This window comes from Danio rerio, chromosome 8 (genome assembly GCF_052040795.2).
Source record: "Danio rerio strain M-AB ecotype USA chromosome 8, GRCz13ab, whole genome shotgun sequence".
Lineage (NCBI taxonomy): Eukaryota > Metazoa > Chordata > Actinopteri > Cypriniformes > Danionidae > Danio > Danio rerio.
The window spans coordinates 49,938,067-49,957,413 of record NC_141028.1 but is presented as its reverse complement, the minus strand read 5'-3'; the positions used below and the strand labels follow the sequence as shown (position 1 = coordinate 49,957,413).

Sequence of the window (19,347 nt, the reverse complement as noted above, 5' to 3'; positions counted from 1 at the left end):
AAAGAACATGTGACATGGGTCTAATGCAGTGTGACATCTGTTAAGCCTCCTTTGATTCACAGTAATTAAGTTATATTAAATTATTATTTTCGAGTCTTTAATATTCTTTCTCAAAAGGGACATATTTTTGTTGAAATATGTTGAGGCAACTGAAAGTTACAGCAGTTGTACAGTGTGTATGGTCATTGATAATAGGGCGCTGATTGAATGTCTCGGAAGTTTACCTCAATAAGCTACCGAAACAAGAAGGCCTAAGGGAAACTCATAAGTAAAACATAACGCTTACTCAGTTAATTTAATCAAATATAGTTGTGTGTTTGTTTTGTTAATGTGGATGTGGGTTATGCTATGCGACCTGGAGCAATAAAAAGGCGTTACATTAATAAACTTCTTGTAAGGTAAGCTGTTTAAAATAGCAACTGTGTTTACGGCGCCGCCGATAACAATGGCTTTTATTGTATTTTAGCGCCATCTGGTGTTGAACACCTGTCATAGTATTAATATGAGTAATCATTAAAAGCACCTCCCGCCGGGCCAGGTGAACTCCCTGTAACGGGTAATTGTGTATTCTTCCGAATCAAATAGTATATTTTAAGAATTAATTATTTTTAATTTTCAACAAGGTTTTTGATCGAAATTTAGCAATTATAACTATAAAATTCAGTAAAGCTTGAATAACTCGGAAATAATACTGAAAAGGTGTTAGTAACGATCATTGAGTTATTACGGCGCGGAGGGATACAGCAGATGAAGTCAGGTTAACGGCTAGTCTGAGTTAATTGAACGTCATTTGGCGCTTACTTGAAGAGAGGGTAAGGAGTCAGTCATCATTTTCACCAAATTTTGTTCGAATTAATATATTTAACTCGACATCTGATAACATTTAACAGTTGTTAATGGTATTTTATGTTACAGATGGTAGACAAAACCCTGTATCATCCCATCAATATCAATTTAAGTTTGTTTTATGGCTTGGTTGTTGAGCAATTAAGTCATGAATCAATTTTTTTAGCTATTGTATGTTTTAAAGAGTTTCCTTAAGTAGAGGTCAGACTTATCTGTGTGTTTAAACCGTTCAAGTCGTGTTTAAGAACTTTACTATGTTAAATGAGGTTAAGTTGACGTTTAGCATGCACGCACCAGCCACGTGCAAACCATAACTCGCTTAACGCTAACGTTACTAAAGTTAGGCCTAACGTTACAACTTGTGAAGCAACTTTTTGGTTTAATAAAGTAGAACTGTTTAACAGTGTTATCAAAATGTTATTTAGTGACTGTGTTAGACCCGTTTGATAAGTCGACAATGAACATGGGTAATAATTTAGGTACTATTGGCCTAAAATTATTCGTGTTAATATTAAGGTTTAACGTTGAAGGTAACGTTATGCTTTTGCATGCAAGATTAAAAACGTAATAAAGACTAATAATATACAACTTTACATTTCAATTTTGCACAATATTTTTTCCACAATTCAGACAGCACAATCTACTCAATTCAGATTTTATATAACATAATTTTATATAATTCATTATTACTTTGGCAAAAGTAAGCCAGTGAAAGTTAGTAACGTTAACCAAAAGTTTGTAACTTAGCAAGAAAAAAACGTTTTTTTAACCCCTTAACGTTACCATTTCGTCCGTCCCAGCGAAAGTTTTTCTAATGACGTTAACGTACATTTTAAAGATCCGTATTGGTGACTAAAGCTGTTCTGTCGGTAAATCTCCTAAAGAAGAAATAAAGAAGAATTTAAATATCGAGTAGATTTCTTCACAAATAAGGCTCTGGATTAACATTTCAGAACTGAACTTAGGTTCTAAAAAATGTTAGGGTAACTTAGTTTTTTATGTTATAAGATTTTTAAGATTAGGTATACTGATCATGTATTGTTATATCAATTACAAAAAGTGCAAAGTTTGAGTTTGGGTGTCCGGTTATATTTAAATAACGATATATCATTATAACCAAATGTATAACGTTATCACTTACAGTAATGGTTCATCGAAAATAAAAATTAACGTTACTCTCCCGCATGTGATTCCAAAATGGTTTAAGTTTCTATGTGATGTTTAACACAAGATAAGATAATTTGAAGAATGTTGTGAAACGGTAGACATTGATATCCGTTATAGGAAAAAGAAAATCTAAGTTACCGGATTTCAGCATTCTTCAAAACACTTATGTTGCCTTTGTGTTATGAAAAAACAAAAATTAATCTCGAACAGTTTTACAACCAAAGGATGTCAAGTGATGACAGAATTTTCATACTTGGATAAACTTTGCCTTAATGTGATAAGTGCCCTAATTATTGAGTTTCTATGATATTCCTTATAAATAAGTTAAAGCCTAATGACATTTGGCAGAAATCAGGGTAATTAAGTTAACTTAATCCATTAAAACTAAAATTGTGAAAAGGTGAAAAAATATTTTTATTATTATGCATAATTTAGCTATTGCAATTGAATTTAGTGTAAAACTAAAACAACATGCTAAAATCAACATTACTGTAAAATGATATATACACATTTGGGGGGAATTCTAACTAATAAATTGTATAGAAGTTGCTCAGTAATTGAATAATAATTTTATAGTTCAATCTGAATGTTTCAAACGTCTATCACAAGGCTATAGAACAATGTAAGTAAATCACAGTGCCGGTTAATGGTCAGTAAGTGAACTATCTTTTACTCGGAATGTCAATACACCTTGCAGAGATTGTTCACCCAAAACTGAAAATTATGTCATTAGTTAAACTCCCTTTACCAGTCCCAAGTCTGTTTGAGTTTCATCTTTGTTTTTCGGACTATGGAAGTTGATGGTTACATGTTTTCATCTTTCTTTAAGATACCTTCTTTTATGTTCAACAGAAGAAAGAAACTCAGAGGTTTAGAACTACGTGAGGGTGAGTAAATAGTGTGAGTAAATTCTTATTTTTGAGAGAACTATTCTTTTAATTGTCTAACTTGTGATACAGGGCTGAAATACATCAGCATTTGTAAAGCACCGGTATGACAGGACGAGCAAGAGCAAGATCGAGGGGCAGAGGTCGTGGTCAGGAGCCTGCTGCTCCTGGCGCAGTGAGTATATTTATAATTAATTCGATTTAATATTGTAAATGTTTAGGCTTCACTGTAGCGCATTTGGTAGAATGATTGCCTCACAGCAAGTAGGTCGCTGGTTCAAGCCTCTGCTTGGTCAGTTGGCATTTCTGTATGGAGTTTGCATGTTCTCCCTGTGTTTGCGTGGGTTTCCTCCGGTTGCTCTGGTTTCCCCCACAAGTCCATAGACATGCGGTACAGGTGAATTGGATTTGCTAAATTGTACGTTGTGTATGGATGTTTTCCCAGTGATGGGTTTCAGCTGGAAGGGCATCTGCTGTGTAAAACGTCTGTTTGATAAGTTGGTGGTTCATTCCACTGTGGTGACCCCAGATTAATTAAGGGACTAAGCTGAAAAGAGAATGAATAAATAATAAATGTTTACTCAAAATAAATGTATTCATTTTCTTATTTCTCCGCAGCAACCACCTGTATCTCAAGAGGCTGCAAAGCCTGTTGTGTCCACTCCATCTGAAGGACAACTGGTGGGCAGAGGGAGACAGAAACCTGCACCTGGAGCCATGTCTGAAGAAGGTAAGTGTATTTGAAAAGTGAGCTGTGTACTATGAGGGTATTCCCCTTTTTATTTATCCCTCTATTGCTTATTTTCTCTCTAGCGATGCTCCAGATTTCTGCTGGCTTTCAGCAGGTGAAGATCGGGGAGAGAGGTGGACGCAGACGGGATTTCCACGATTCTGGTGTCCATACTCGTCAACTTATGGAACACGTGAAAGAATCCAAAACAGGTAACAACAAACCAGAGATTAACAAACCCTGAATTATTGGCTCTGGTCTTTTTTTATTTTAGTTCAGTTTTGTTATTTAGTAAATATACAAAGATTATTTAAATTAAAAATACATCACAAACCTTTTACCAAACAGTTTTTTTCATACTCAAATGAGTTTATTTTTACAGTTTTATTAATTGTGTTCAAAAGTAGCTTCAGACTTGATGCATATTTTAAGAGTGTTATTGTAAGCAAAAAAAAAATTTCATTGCTGTTTCTCTTTTGAATAGTTAAATTTTAAATCATATAGTATTAAATTATGTTTTTGGGTGGTAAAAAATACGTTTGTTAATGTTTAGTTTACACATGGTTAAACATGGCCTGGTATACGCTTCTGACAGTAGGATTACCTTGGATTAAAATATCATGGTATTGTGATGACTGCTCTAAAATCTGTTGTTTTAAAATGTTTGGGTAAAAAAAAGCTTTTTCCCCCATTGAACAAAATATATTTTATTAAAATAAATTAGGGGTGTTAAAATTAATCGTTTTTTCGATGCATCACGGTGCAGACGAGGGTGATTCGGTATCGGTTCAGTCAAATGCCATAACCAGTTATAACTACTGACGTCATAGGCCTCGTGGCTTGTGCATGCCAATGACTGTAAAAAATATGGACGACGCGACAGCCCTTTTTCCCATTGAACGCCTTGAGGGCAAAACGCCTGCTTGACGGGCACAAACTGTCGCAAAAGACTGCTGAAATTGGAGCCAGACATGCGCAGAAGGACTGTCTGATGGAGCCAGAGGAGGAGCCGCGAAAATGAGCGGAGTCGAGCTTCCAACCAAACGCTTTATGTAAAATCAACTACGCCCCCCGAACTTCTCAGCATGCGTTTGCTGTCATATCAACACAAATGGATGTAATAACGTTAACAAATATGAGGGTTTTATATATTCAATCGCGCCAGCTCCAGGCCGCAGCGCATAACTTAAGCAGGTCGCACACCAGAAGCGCCGCTCGGCGCTTCTGGTGATTAGTTTCATGTTAAATATCATTCGAATGTGCGCGTCTGGTGTGTGATACCTTAAACTGTCATGTACGCGCCGTGTCGCGGCGCTTCTGGTGTGCGACCTGCTTTACTCGCGGCGTCGCGGGCTGATTCCGGCTCGCATGCGGCAGCGCCTGCTCGCTCGGCCGCCACATCTGGCTCGATTGACTCGGACTGGAATCAGGCAGTGAGTCCAGGCATCCGGAGTAGGTCCAGCAGAGGTAACATTAGTCAGTCTGAGCTCTAAGAGATAAGTCTCCGGCAGGCGAGAATCTAGCCGGAACTGTGTTTTGCTATCTGGGTGGCTAGGCGTGTATCAGCAAACTAATAAAGCCCGAAAAAAGCCCTGAACTTAGCGAATAAACAGTGTTCCACCAGGATCATGTATGTCAGAAACTATAGTTTACTGCTGAACTCATTTTGTCATGGTAAAATAACACAGAAATCGAATAATAACATTTCAGTCTACTTCAGTCTCCTGCCGAAGCTCAGACGCCGCGCTTTGAGAAACTGTCAATTACAGCTGTCAATCACGATGACACGCCCAGCATTAAATTACTGCTAAAAACAAACTGTTTACAAAAATGAGGATCTGCACCTATTTCAGCACAATAACCAGTGCCTTAATCGACCAGAACTATCTTTCGGGACATTTTATTGCAAGTGTAATATTTTTTTTTATTTGGGCTCAAGTCTCCTTCATTAACACGGAGGAGGCGGGCTTTATGACTTGTACTGCAGCCAGCCCCCAGGGGGCGATCTAACGGCCGAAACCTTCACTCAAACGTAGGCTTGCGGCACACTTGGTGCATGCATTGTCGCAGTATACAATGGCGGAAGGAGGCGAGACACGAGCTCGAGCAATTAAAAATGCTCCAAGTAATCTAAAAGCTGACATCTGGGCACATTTCGGTTTTTACGAACAATCTGGATGCTGTTTGTAAATCATGTCACGCACAAATAAAATATGCTGGGGGGAACACCACTAACATGGATAACCACATTAGCCGTTTTCACCCTGAGCTGTTAAGTGCGAGTGTCAAAGTAGACCCAGCTCAGTCGAAAATAGATAAAATGTTGTCAACGTTGCAGCCAAACTCGGAGAGAGGGCAGAAAACAACAAAAGCAGTGGGAGCTTTTATTGCAAAGAATATGCGGCCCTTTTCTGAAGTGGAAAACCCTGGGTTTCGCCACATGTTAAGTACATTGGAGCCCAGATATAAGCTTCCCTCACGCAGCCACTTCTCAGAAAAAATTATTCCAAACCTCTACAATGAAACCAAAGCACAGGTAATGCCCTCACTGACCCAAGCTCACCGAGTTGCAATAACTTGTGATTCTTGGACTTCAGTCGCGACAGCATCATACGTTACATTAACGGCGCATTACATTAGCAAGGACTGGAAAATTCTGTCACATTTTTCTGCAAACGAGCCGTATACGAATCTCACACAGGTGCTCATTTGGCAGAGCTAATGTCTCATGTCGTGGAGGAATGGCAGCTTTCAGATAAAGATGTAGTGGTTGTGACAGACAATGCGGCGAATATGATTGCTGCAGCACAATGCGGAACATTTCCTCACGTAAAATGCTTCGCACATACAGTGAATCTGGCATCCCAGCGCGCGCTTAAAGTAGCTGCGCTTTCCAGGCTTTTGGCGAGAATCCGACTCATTCTTCCATTGCAGCGCTACAGCAAATCACTGTTTAAAAGTGAAACAGCAATGTCTTGGCTTGAAAAATCATAAGCTAATAACTGACGTTGCAACAAGATGAAACAGCGCATACGATATGGTCGAGCGCTTCTTGGAACAGCAACCTGCGATTTGTGCAACCTTGTTGTCACCAGAAGGTAGAAAAAGAGAAGCAGATCTGTGCACTCTCACAGAAACAGATGTGATAAACGCAAAGGATGCTGTGAAGGCACTAAAACCAATGAAGGATGTGACAACACTGATGTCAGAAGAGCACAATCCGACAGGGTCTCTCATTGCTCCTCTAAATGCACAACTTATCCAGAATATGTTGTACAGTCCTAGGGACTCGCACATGATCCATGAGATCAAAAATGCCATTAAGGCAGATCTCTTGAAAAGGTACAATAGCGAATCAGAGAAGAGGATTCTTCACACAGCCTCTGCATTAGACCCCAGATTTAAGGGACTGCATTTTCTCAAAGAGGAGGAGAGATTGGAAGTGTACAAAGCACTGACAGAGGAGGCTGCATCCTTGGAGGTAATAATTCTATCATGTTTCTTGTACAATATTAAAAATGGGTAATGTTATTAAATAATAATAACAAATTATTATCATTGTTAATATTAATGCCATAATATAATATTGTTATTTTCAATTAAAACAGAAAAAACACTTATACCAATTAATTTTAATCTGGGCTGTTGTATTGAGTGCACTGCCAGTCTATTATTTTAATTTTATTTTCAATTAGTTTGTTTAAACACTTTTTTCAAAAAGACTGAGGGCACACCTGGAAGGACAGAAGAGGATGAAACACCTGAAATAGCAGAAACTTCAATGGAGGACACCACCTCTCCTACCCCTAAACGAAAGGCCTCCTCACTGCTTGTGAGTTTACTGGGACAATCATTTGCTGACCCTGATGAAAGCACTGTTGAACGGAAGACATCCTGTGCTATTGCTAAGGAGGAAATTGATGCATACTGTAAAGCTCCATCTCTGTCTCTTACTGAGGACCCTTTGTACTGGTGGCGTGTCTGAGATTATGTTCCCTCTCCTCTCTCAGCTGTCAAAGAGGTGTACTTGTGTATCCCAGGCACAAGTGTGTCAGCAGAGCGAGTTTTCTCCACAGCAGGAGATGTGGTCACTGCTAAAAGAAGCACTCTTAAACCAGAGCATGTGGACCAGTTAGTGTTCTTAAAAAAAAAAAAAAAAACTTCAAATTCCCAAATGCTGAGAAATGACTCATGTTTAGCAGTTTGTGATGTTTCAGGAAGTTTCCTGTACCCAGTGCTGTGATTTCCTATTTGTACTTTGATTTATTTCATGCTTAAATAGTTGTAAAGCATGCTCTTTTGCACTTTACTGTTTATTTTATTTTGTGTATTTCTTTCCTAAATGCTTATGTTGACTTTTGTGGCCAGGTTTGTGCACAGAAGACAGTTTTATTAGATGTTTGATAATATTCAAGAACTTTGTTTTATAGCAGGTTAAATTAAAGGATTAGTTCATATATTTCACTGTTTGTTTTTATTGACAAAATGAATACATTCATTAAATATTTTTAAATGCATTTGAAGTAAAATTAAAAATGTGTACATACACGGTCAATGCACCGTGATGCACCGAGATATCGATATGAACCGAATTGATGGCATGATAATCGTAACCGAACCGAACTGTGAGACTAGTGTAGGTTCACACCCCTAAAATAAATCATGGACTTTTTCTCTCTCTTTATTAGTTTCAAAAACAGATTTATTTACAAAACATAAAAAAACACACACACATGAAAAAAACCTTACTGTATAACATAAAATGTTAGCCTTTTTTAAATCCTTTATGTTTCTATACCGTGGTAAAAAATGCAGAACTTCGGTTAAACAACTTAATATAAAAAAAAAAAAACCTCTAACAGACCCCAGAACTTTCTCACATACCTGTTCAGGTTGTCTACCTCAGTTGTTGAAATATAGTGTAATGCTATATTTGACACTTTCTTTGACTACAGGTGTTTCTGGGACTGCCATTGAGCTGAGGGCCAATTTCATGCGTCTGCTTTCACGTCCTATGTGGGCTTTGTATCAGTATCATGTGGACTACAAGCCACCAATGGAGTCCAGACGACTGCGTTCGGCTTTGCTTTTCCAGCACGAGGAGACTCTGGGGAAAGCACACACCTTTGATGGAGCCATTCTCTTTCTCCCCAACAAACTGCGCAACGCTGTATGTTTGTAGAGTCTTAACATTTTATTTAACCTCTTACAGTGCTTTCACACCAGATACAGATGAAGTGTAAAAGGCAAAGAATTTACATGTTAAGTCTATGCAAAGACTTAGATGTCCTGCAGCATGGTTTGTTAGAATGGGGTGGCATGAATGACCAACTTGAGGGAATGACACATTGCAAACTGCATTCGGGGCAATTGAAGCACTTTAAAAATTGGAACTTTGGCATAAATTCATGCCATGTTAAAGGAATGCTCCACTTTTTTTGAAAGGCTCTTTTTAAAAGTTTTCCAGAGTTTAACAGTTGACTTTTTGAAACCATTTAGTTGGATGATTGTTTTGGCTTGGTCACGTTTAGCTTAGCATAATTCATTGAATCAGATTTGACCATTGGCCTTTCATTTAAATGTATTTTTATTTATTTATTTTTTTTTTGTATTTAAAGCTTGAGGCCTCTTTAATTAGAGAGTGTTAGGAATGTGCGTAAAGCGAACAAATTCAAAATGTTTATGTTTGTAATTACACATGAATATCGCAATTTTAATCGTGCAAGGTGTGTCAAGTGTGATCGCCCCACAAGTGGGGTTTTAAGATTTGATTTGGTGGCTTGTAACATTGTTTCTGTAGGAGACAGTCCTGTGCAGTGAGACCAGAAATGGAGAGAAGGTTGAGATCACTGTGACACTGACCAATGAGCTGCCGCCGTCCTCTCCTGTATGCCTGCAGTTTTACAACATCCTCTTCAGGAGGTAATTTAAGGCGCTCCGTATAGAATAATGTTATTTATGAGCTAATTAACTAAGTCCTGTTTACTGTGTACTGTAGAATCCTGAGAATACTAAACATGCAGCAGATCGGACGTCATTACTACAATCCTGATGACCCATTCAACATCCCCCAGCACAGGTTATGAATCCTTTGTGTTGTCTCTTCACCTTAACCTATTTGTGAAAACTAATTTAACATCACACTCTGCTTGCAGGCTGACAATTTGGCCTGGCTTCATGACCACCATCCTACAGTACGAGTCCAGCATCATGCTGTGCTCTGATGTGAGCCACAAGGTTCTGCGCAGTGAGACGGTTCTTGACTTCATGTACAGTCTGAGACAGCAGTGTGGAGACCAGCGCTTCCCTGAAGCCTGCACGAAGGAGCTTGTGGGCCTGATCATTCTGACCAAGTAAAATTAGCATGTTTACATATACATGGGCTTAAAAAATAGATGCTAAATCTTTTATTTTAAAAGTGTCTGTTGTGCTTAAAGTTTGTATTCATGTCATCAAAACAACAGTTGAACAGAGGTTTTTATAAAACATTAATTAAATTTTAAAATGTTTTGTAAAAAAAAAATCTGATTAATTTTGAATGCATCGATGTTATACTGTTGTGCTCCTTTTTTGTGATTTTTGTGGTTATTGGTGGCGTTGTGGAGAGACCCCCCCCCCCCCCCACGATTGTGAAGCGTTTTGGGTATATGGCCATACATGATAAATGTGCTGTATAAATACACCTGTTACATAAAATTATTTGTATTTGCCAGGATTTTTTAATTAATAAGAAATAGTTTTTAACAGTGAAGTGTCTTGGTCACTTGTAATATGTTTATTGTGCCCTTCCTGAATAAAGTATAAATATTCATCTTGGATACCTCAAATAGAGCTATATAAAGTGTAAACAGTTTAAATGTACTTAAATGTTTCTAAAATTACTTACAGGTACAACAACAAGACATACAGGATTGATGACATTGCCTGGGATCATACTCCCAACAACACATTCAAGAAAGGAGATACAGAAATTTCATTCAAGAACTACTTCAAATCGGTAACTTGATGTCATAAGGGAAAGTTTTTATATGCTTTTATTTTCCTTCTGCTTAGACCCTTTATTCATCAGGGGTCACCAAAGTAAAATGAACTGCCAACATATCCAGCATTTGTTTTACGCTGCGGATGCCCTTCCATGCTGCAACCCAGTACTGGAAAACATCCATACACACTCAGTCACATACACGCATACATTATGGCCAATTTAGCTTATTTAATTCACCTATAGCGCTTTTCTTTGGACTGTGGGGAAAACCAGAGCACCCGGAGGAAACCCACGTAAATTCCACACAGAAATGCCAACTGACCCAGCCAAGTCTCGAATCAACAACCTTGCTTTAAGGCGACAGTTCTAACAGCTGAGCCAACATGAAGCCTAAACCTAGACGTTTTTACTAAGTTTCATAATTCTAACCATTAATTTTTCTGTTCTACAGCAATATGGTCTTGACATAACAGATGGCAACCAGGTTCTTCTCGTTAGCCATGTGAAGAGACTTGGCCCCTCAGGACGCCCTCCACCGGGACCAGCTATGCTTGTCCCCGAGTTCTGCTACCTCACTGGTAATTATCACTTTTTTTCTAGTTCAAAGACTCATTGAAATTGCTTAGAGTGCTTTTTAAGTTTTCAGTAGTCATGCTATGTAATTTTGACATATGTTAATGTATTTATAATGGTAAATTTTATGTCATTTAAAATTAAACAGAAGAAATAAAGTACATGATTAATGGTTTGGCTCATGATATTTAGTTAATTGTTGGTGGCTTTCTGTAAGCTAAAGCGTAATGAATGGTTGCATATTTTAATTTCTTCTAGCTGTAGGAAAATAAGGAATTAAAATATGGAGTTAAATTAGTTCATTCTTAAAACCAAACTACTCGGTGATACCACATGCATTTGTTTCTCTTATAGGTCTAACCGATAAAATGCGTGCTGATTTTAACATCATGAAGGATCTTGCTTCACATACACGGCTGAGTCCTGAACAGAGAGAGGGCAGAATTAACCGCTTAATCTCCAACATCAACAGGTGTGTATTCAACAGCTCTATTGGCATGTTGTATCATAAATGTAATATTTGTATATTAGACCTAACATATACTGTTCTTAATTATAGAAATGGAGACGTGCAGAATGAACTGACTACTTGGGGTCTGAGCTTTGAGAACAAGCTTCTTAGTCTTAATGGGAGAGTTTTGCCCTCTGAGAGGATCATACAGGGAGGCAGAGCAGTAAGAGACGATTTACACACATGCTTTCACAAATCATATATCTGTCTGATCTGTTTTTTTTAATCCATTTACAAATGTTTACAAATGTATCTGCAAACAAAACAACCCTGAATCAAAAATATATAGTCTATTGTTGCGTGGGTATATTTTTTAGCAATAACCTAAAATACTTAGTCAAAAATTGTTGCTGACTCAATTTTTTTTAATGCCAAAAGGTTTTATTATAGTCATAGCTCACTTAAAACTGAAAATCCATCCACCATTTACTCACATTTTGCTTGTTCCAAGTTTTACCTTTGTTGATCACAAAGTTTTTTGAGGAATGCTGAAAAACTGCTCCCATTGACTTCCAATAGTTTATTTTCTACTATAGAAGTCAAGGGTTTTAGGTTTTCTTCTTAAAAATATCTTAGCGTTCAACAGAATAAAGACACTCATTATGGTTCTAAAATCCTTGAGGGAAAGCAAATAGTGAGCCATTTTTCATTTTTGGGTGAACCATCCCTTCAAGTAAAGACTATGATCTTCCATGAAGAAATTTTATAAAGTTCTAGCTATAAAAATATTAAAATGTAATTTTGGATTGGTAATATGCATCGCAAAGATCATTAAAGGTGATTTTCTCAATATTTAGATATTTTTAAATCTTCAGATTTCATTCTTATCCAAACAAACTATACTCAAAAGTAATTATACACTATATATATATATTATTTATAAAAATGTACACTTGTGACTAGTTTTGTGGTCCAGGGTCAGAAACTAATATTAAATTTTCTCCATGGAATTCAGCGCCAGTGGTTAGTGCATCTGACACATGCACTCCGGTGCTCACGGCGAATTCGGTGAGAGGGTGCTCGCTGCAGAGCCATTTGAGGAGAGCTGAGCTCCAGCGAGGGGGAGCATGAGCTGTCGCTCCTCCTCCTGTAAGCTGTTTTAATGCGTACACCAACCCCACCCCTAACCCTACCCCCAGTGACATCACTCGTAGAAGAAGTGCAAAAAAGGTGGAACTCAAGCTTAAGCTCCCCCTCACTGGAGCTCAGCTCTCCTCAAATGGCTCTGCAGCGAGCACCACTTGAATTCGGTTTCCCCTTCGCAGTCCTATGCTGATCCTTCCCCTCTCTTTGCTCCTCATGCTTTCCTGTCAATTTTCTCTACTTTCCTATCCAAATAAAGGCGAAAAGCCCGAAAAATAATTAGAAAAATGTCTTTTTTAAATTGCTCCATGGAAACGCAGTGTCCCTGACTCAGATTAACACTGCATTTTTATCAAAAAAGTACAGTATTTTAGTTGTATAAATGAGGAGAGACAACTTGACCTCCAGCATGCATTCATAACACTTATCCTGAAACCTCAATTACTCTTGTCTTTCATCTCATAGTTTGAGTATAACCCATGGACAGCAGACTGGTCTAAAGAGATGAGAGGTCTCCCTCTGATTAGCTGCATGTCTCTGGACAACTGGCTCATGTTCTACACGCGCAGAAATGCAGATGTTGCCCAATCTCTGCTTCAGACTCTCAACAAAGTGTCTGGACCCATGGGGATCCGCATGCAGAGGGCTGTCATGTGAGTTGTGGATGACTTTAAATGTGAACTACTTTTTAGTCTGTTCTCATGTTAATAAGCATTTCCTGACCAAGCAGGATTGAGTATGAAGATCGTCAGGAATCTCTCCTTAGAGCTTTGCAACAAAACGTAGCACGTGAAACTCAGATGGTAAGTCGAGTATTCATGTAATATTGATTGTCCAGCAACTTTTTTTTTATTATTGCTTTTGTGCCTCTGTAGGTGGTGGTGATCTTGCCTACCAATCGAAAAGACAAGTACGACTGTGTAAAGAAGTACCTGTGTGTGGACTGCCCTACTCCTAGTCAGTGTGTGGTGTCTCGCACCATCAGCAAACCTCAAGCACTTATGACTGTGGCCACCAAGATTGCTTTGCAGATGAACTGCAAAATGGGAGGAGAGCTGTGGAGTGTAGAAATTCCAGTAAGGGTTTAAGACAATACACTATAATGCATCCTTCAACAACATCCTCAGTTCTTTCCTCAATAATCAACCTTTGTCTTTCAGCTCCGGCAGCTCATGATTGTAGGTATAGACTGCTACCATGATACCGCTGCTGGAAAAAGGTCCATCGGCGCAATGGTGGCCAGTCTAAATCAGGGCATGTCAAGGTAAGTCATTTAAACATGGTATTGTTAAATTAATGCTAGATTATTAGTTGAATATTAGACTGGTATGAATATCTTGGACTGGTTAGAGCAGGTCCTAGAGCTTAACTTAGAGCCTCTTTGGTGAATGCATCTAATTGAATTTACAGAAGGTTTTTGCCAGGAAGTTATTGCTTCATTTAGTGGAACATTTTATGCAACTCCTTTGTCTATAACTCGCCTGGAAAACAAAAATTGAAATAGTTGAAGTAGAATAAAACTTTTCTTAAGTCTTTTATTTGCAGAATTTATATTAAATTTACAATATTATAGAAAACAATTAATTGAAAAATATTTAATATTTATTTCAGTCAGCATTAGTTGTATAAAATATAGGTAACTTTAACAGACTTAGACTGTGTGGTTGAACACATCTGTTGTATAATGTTAATTTTGTTTTGTAGGTGGTTCTCCAAGTGTGTCTTGCAAAACCGTGGACAGGAGATCATCGATGCACTGAAGGGGTCATTGCAGGGTGTGAAATAATACTACATTATCATATTTTGCTGTTTTATGTCATCTAGGGATTATCATAATGTCCAATAATTCAGATGATGATGGGCTACAGTGCACACATCAGCATCATCCTGATTTGCCCAGCTAATAATTAGTTTATATGTCAAGTGATCTTTCACCAGTATGGGGAGTTATGGAGGTTGGTTTGATTGCTAGTTTTTCCTGTACTGTATTCACTATGGTATATTCCCTTTATCAAATTTGTGCTTTTTAAAACCTTTCAATTGCAAGTTTTGTTGTCCGAAAGCAATTAGGTAAACTTGAGCACACACAGTATGTTTATCTGCTTTAAGAACAGCGATATTACTACCACAATTTTCAGAAACTTCTTGTGCTCATCAGGTTTGTAACATTTATGAATAAATTCAGTGTTGTGTATATGTAACTATTTGTATGGATGATCTGTGCAATTTTAGAAACAGTGTTTTTATTTTTCTTAAAAAATGTCAATTTTGATTGTTAATGTAAAGTGAGCCAGTAAAAACAGATACACAGTTTGGGCAATTCATTTGTGATTAACAGTAGCTCAATTAAATAATTTAGTCTGGTTACATTCACATCAGAAATTACCTGTGGTTTTGCATGAACTGTTCTCAGACCACCCTTTTTGGGTGGAATCCAGCATGTTTCACAGGTGCACACCTCAGTCCAGAAAATATCTTTTACATTAACTAAAACATACTTGATATCCAACTATGTCTTTTTAGGTGCTCTGAAGGCCTATCTGAAATACAACAATTCTCTGCCCTCGCGCATTATTGTTTACCGAGATGGAGTTGGAGATGGCATGCTGCAGAGCGTTGTGGACTATGAAGTTCCTCAGATCATGCAGTCTATCAAGACCATGGGGCAAGATTATGAGTAAGCCAGCCTTCATGCAGACACACTCACACTATAGGAATGATACATTTTCTTCATTGTTTTAATGTTTTTCTTTACAGGCCCAAGCTCTCAGTAGTGGTGGTGAAAAAGCGCATCAGCTCCCGATTCTTTGCTCGGATTGATGGCAAAATTGCCAATCCCCCTCCTGGGACAGTCATTGACACTGAAGTCACTCGTCCAGAGTGGTGCGTGTAGAGTACCCTGAAGGAACATTGCTCATTCTCAAACAAGCATTGCCCGATTAGTACATTTTTCTTTCACTTGGCCATCCAAAACATTCAGTTGTCCCGGTCAAGCATTAATACTGAACTTTGAATTCCTACTAATTGTTCATGGTACCGCTTACTTTTTTTATGCATAAACTGGATTTTGTTGATACAGTAGAGTCAACCTTTAATTCATATTATGTTTAGTATATGAACCATAGTACATATAAATTTAAAAAGATTCGTAAGCATTTTTTTTAGTTGATCGTGCATGTTCAATCAAGTAAATCAGTTCTGAATGTATCTATAATAATGTAATGATGGCTTTATTTGTACTAATTGTACTAAAACTCCCGATTTACCTAATATCAGCAAAGTTATATTAGTAAATAATGCAAACTGCCCATATTTACCCAGTTGTTCATCTTTAATTTTACCCAGGTATGATTTCTTCATTGTAAGCCAGGCTGTGCGCTTTGGGTGTGTCGCACCTACTCACTACAATGTGGTGTTTGACAACAGCGGCCTTAAACCAGATCACATGCAGAGACTCACCTACAAACTTTGCCACATGTACTACAACTGGCAGGTAAAGACAGACCCACTGTAAATCACTAAAACAAGTAATACACCACTGATAGCTTTTAACACTTGGAACAGTTTAACACTTGTGTAATAGTATAGACTTCTCCAGTCCACTTTGGTTTTAGGGTCACAGTTTTGGTACAGTTCAATACATGTTCAGCAAAAAAAGACACTGTCAAATAAAAATTATAGAATTAAACTACAATTAAAATGAATACAACATGGCAAAGATGCCACTACAATCAACTGATTTTCAATTGTTTCATGTGTCAAACAGTTTTTTAGTTGCGTGAACTGAATATCAAATATAACACTGCATACTGTGTATAATTACTGTTTAAATGAAATAGGTTAACCTATTAAACTAGCTATTCAGAGCAAAGAACAGTGGATGATTTCATTATCTGTTTAATTAATATTAAAAACACGTAAAGCTGGAATAAGATGTTTTTAGTTTGACTGCACAGATGCATCACAATGGGAAAGTTACAAACTTTCTTGAATGTTCTAATCTAAGGCAAAACCGATTGAATACTTGTCAAGTTGTCAAGATTTTACCATTAAAAAGCTTAAGCTTGACTTAATTTGTGCCTCATAACTTTCATTCACCTGTTCGAATGAGGATCTTCTCAGATTTCCTGCGCGAGTTCTCCCCCTTTGAGGCTCAATGTTTAAATAACAAAAGCTTATGAATTTCATTCATACTGGAATAATGACAGTGTGGGCGTCTGATCCCACGCAATGACATGCAACTTGTGTCACTTACATTTTTTACATTAAAAACATTTCTAACTTTAGTGCTTATGGGACATTTACTCAAATGTTTCAGCTGATGAACATGTATCCTAACATGCACAGTTAGTTCAGAGTTTGAAGGAATTAAAGGAAAGGGAGACATGCTAAATGATAAATATTATTACATTTATTTTAAGGTGCTGTATGCACATTTTTTGACTCTTAAGCATGCAAATACCATAATATGTTTCCAGATAAGAAACATGCTAAGTAAACATTCTTGTTTATCTGAAAAACAATGCTGATGTCAGATAATCTGCTTTAAAAATGTGTTTTTCTGTGCCGGAAAGCTGTCTTTGTTTTGGGGTTTTTAACCCGCCCAATGCCAGTTTAGCCAATTATATTCCAGCAACCTGGGTTGCCGTGGTGTAAAACTGCATATTTCATTCAGTCAGGAAGGCTCTCAAAGCATGCATTCGTAACCAAAATGCGACCTCCTGTCGAGAGTAGCAGACTCAAATGAGACGCAGATTCAGTTCCACATGAGGTTATTAATTAGCAAATTATATAAGTATTATGAACCTAAACATTAGCTGAGCAGGTTACATTGTAACCCTGAATATTAACAACATGCTTTGTGACTAGTTATGCAATGATATGCAATTTGGCTGTTTGCATCAGAAGAAACATGACAAATTTAAATATGGCCGTTCAGAAGTACAGAATATGCACTCACCCACGAAATGGTAAGGTTTATAATCTAAGACACATTAACCCTCTTTAACATTATTAAATGTAGATGCTGTACCACTGATATGTGTTCTAAAGTTCAATTTCAGACGGTTTATTTTCAAGATCTGAGGTGCTGCTGCTTTCAGTATATAGCAATAAATGTCAGGTAAAATGGCATTCAAACTCACATTGTTAACATTTAACAGTGAATAAAGCACTGTAGCTGAGCTGATCATTGTCAGTTTTCCGTTGTTCACTTGTGCCAAATAGAAGGCGTTTTAAATATATCTGTTCGAGGAGTTTGTTAGAACAAAAACTCCTTTTAATATGAAAAAAATATTCCTTCTATTATGTGCTGTTGCTTTTATTTAGAACACTTTTAATTTTCTCGCGCTTGTCCTCAATCTGGCAACCTGCGCTTTGCATTTGTTTTGATCCAGGAGTGCAATACCTAGTTCAACCACTGGGTGTGAAACTTGCATTTGCATTGAGCTGTGGAGGTCAGACAGAACCAGTCAATATTATGAGTATTGTGGCATCCCTAATTAACACAGTGTGCTGTGATATGGATTCTTTATGACTATTTCTCTGTTTCCTTAGGGGATTGTGCGAGTGCCAGCTCCATGCCAGTATGCCCACAAATTGGCCTTCCTGGTTGGCCAGAGCATTCACAAGGAGCCTAACATGAATCTGGATGACTTCCTGTATTACCTGTAACTGGTTAAAGAGTCAAGATGCAGGGTCCTGAAGGAACAGTGTGACCGTAGTTTCTTTTTCGAGTTGAATGGAAAAGAGTATGCTATTCGGAGAACTTTCATTTCATAGCTACAAAGTTTTGAGAAGAGCAGGTATAACAAAAAAGTTTTGTTTGAAAGGGGAAATGCTTTTATTTCAGATATTGATTTCAATTGTGTGCCTTGAGTTCAATCTGGTGCCTTGTGATTATAAGACTCCTTTTTTTTGTAATAAGATGTTCAAATCTCAAATTTCTGTATTTAGAGATTGTTAATTGAATTAAAAAGTAAACATTTATTTTCTGGGTTCCAATTTGAAAGATGAATCGTTGTAATGTAAGTGCTCCTACTTACTACTAACAATGATGTAAAGTTTGCATGTTTCACGTACTATTAAATGCTGTGATTGTAGCCCTCCTACTTTTGTGATTTGAATTCTAGTACAACATAGCAACATAGTTATGGTAAAAGTTTTACAAAGTAAATAAATGTGTAAATAAAATACTTGACGAGCTAACCTCAATTTGTTGAAAACATGTTTCAATTTCATTTGAGAATAAAGCTGAAGTTCACACTGTTTGGATCATTTGACAATCAAGTGATTTTTAGAATTTCTTTTTTGGTCAACCCTCCACAAATAAAAATTTCAAGTGCAATATCCTACAAATTTAATTCCTGGCAATAAAGTTTTGAACAAAGTTTTGCCCCTGTTAAAGATATTGGTGTTTAAGGAGAACTCAGCCCTTTATACACAAGTTATTGTTAAAATTGAAGAGTTCAACCAAAAATTTAAATACTTAACCTAGTGTTATTTTACACTTACTGGCGACGCACTAGGTTGTGATGTCGCCTCACCGCAAGAAGGTTGCTGGTTC

The 19,347-nt window shown here is 37.4% G+C and overlaps 1 protein-coding gene and 1 pseudogene across 5 annotated transcripts; both read left to right on the top strand.

The window, feature by feature from the left end:
- Positions 1–393: 393 nt before the first annotated feature.
- piwil1 (piwi-like RNA-mediated gene silencing 1) lies at positions 394–19,049 on the top strand. 4 transcript variants are annotated; one of them, XM_087262895.1, is made up of 22 exons: positions 394–556; positions 2,866–2,900; positions 2,973–3,075; positions 3,519–3,630; positions 3,714–3,842; positions 8,586–8,800; positions 9,431–9,552; positions 9,629–9,709; positions 9,786–9,983; positions 10,519–10,627; positions 11,067–11,193; positions 11,543–11,660; positions 11,748–11,862; positions 13,248–13,435; positions 13,513–13,585; positions 13,658–13,858; positions 13,943–14,046; positions 14,487–14,557; positions 15,306–15,459; positions 15,540–15,665; positions 16,128–16,275; positions 18,339–19,049. In XM_087262895.1, the coding sequence occupies exons 3-22, from the start codon at positions 3,007–3,009 to the stop codon at positions 18,453–18,455; spliced, it is 2,577 nt and encodes an 858-aa protein (XP_087119021.1). In that variant the 5' UTR covers positions 394–556; positions 2,866–2,900; positions 2,973–3,006; the 3' UTR covers positions 18,456–19,049.
- Positions 6,554–7,873, top strand: LOC147835777 (E3 SUMO-protein ligase ZBED1-like; annotated as a pseudogene). The gene is made up of 2 exons (XR_015497365.1): positions 6,554–7,111; positions 7,352–7,873. The product of XR_015497365.1 is annotated as an E3 SUMO-protein ligase ZBED1-like, transcript variant X1 (transcript).
- Positions 19,050–19,347: the final 298 nt, after the last annotated feature.

What these genes read in the sequence shown, in the direction of transcription:
- piwil1 (XM_087262895.1), top strand. Translation starts at nt 3,007, where the DNA reads ATGACAGGACGAGCAAGAGCAAGATCGAGGGGCAGAGGTCGTGGTCAG. An exon ending in TCAAGAACTACTTCAAATCG is followed by an intron (nt 10,628 to 11,066) that starts GTAACTTGATGT and finishes TCTGTTCTACAG; the next exon opens with CAATATGGTCTTGACATAAC. An exon ending in CGAGTTCTGCTACCTCACTG is followed by an intron (nt 11,194 to 11,542) that starts GTAATTATCACT and finishes TTTCTCTTATAG; the next exon opens with GTCTAACCGATAAAATGCGT.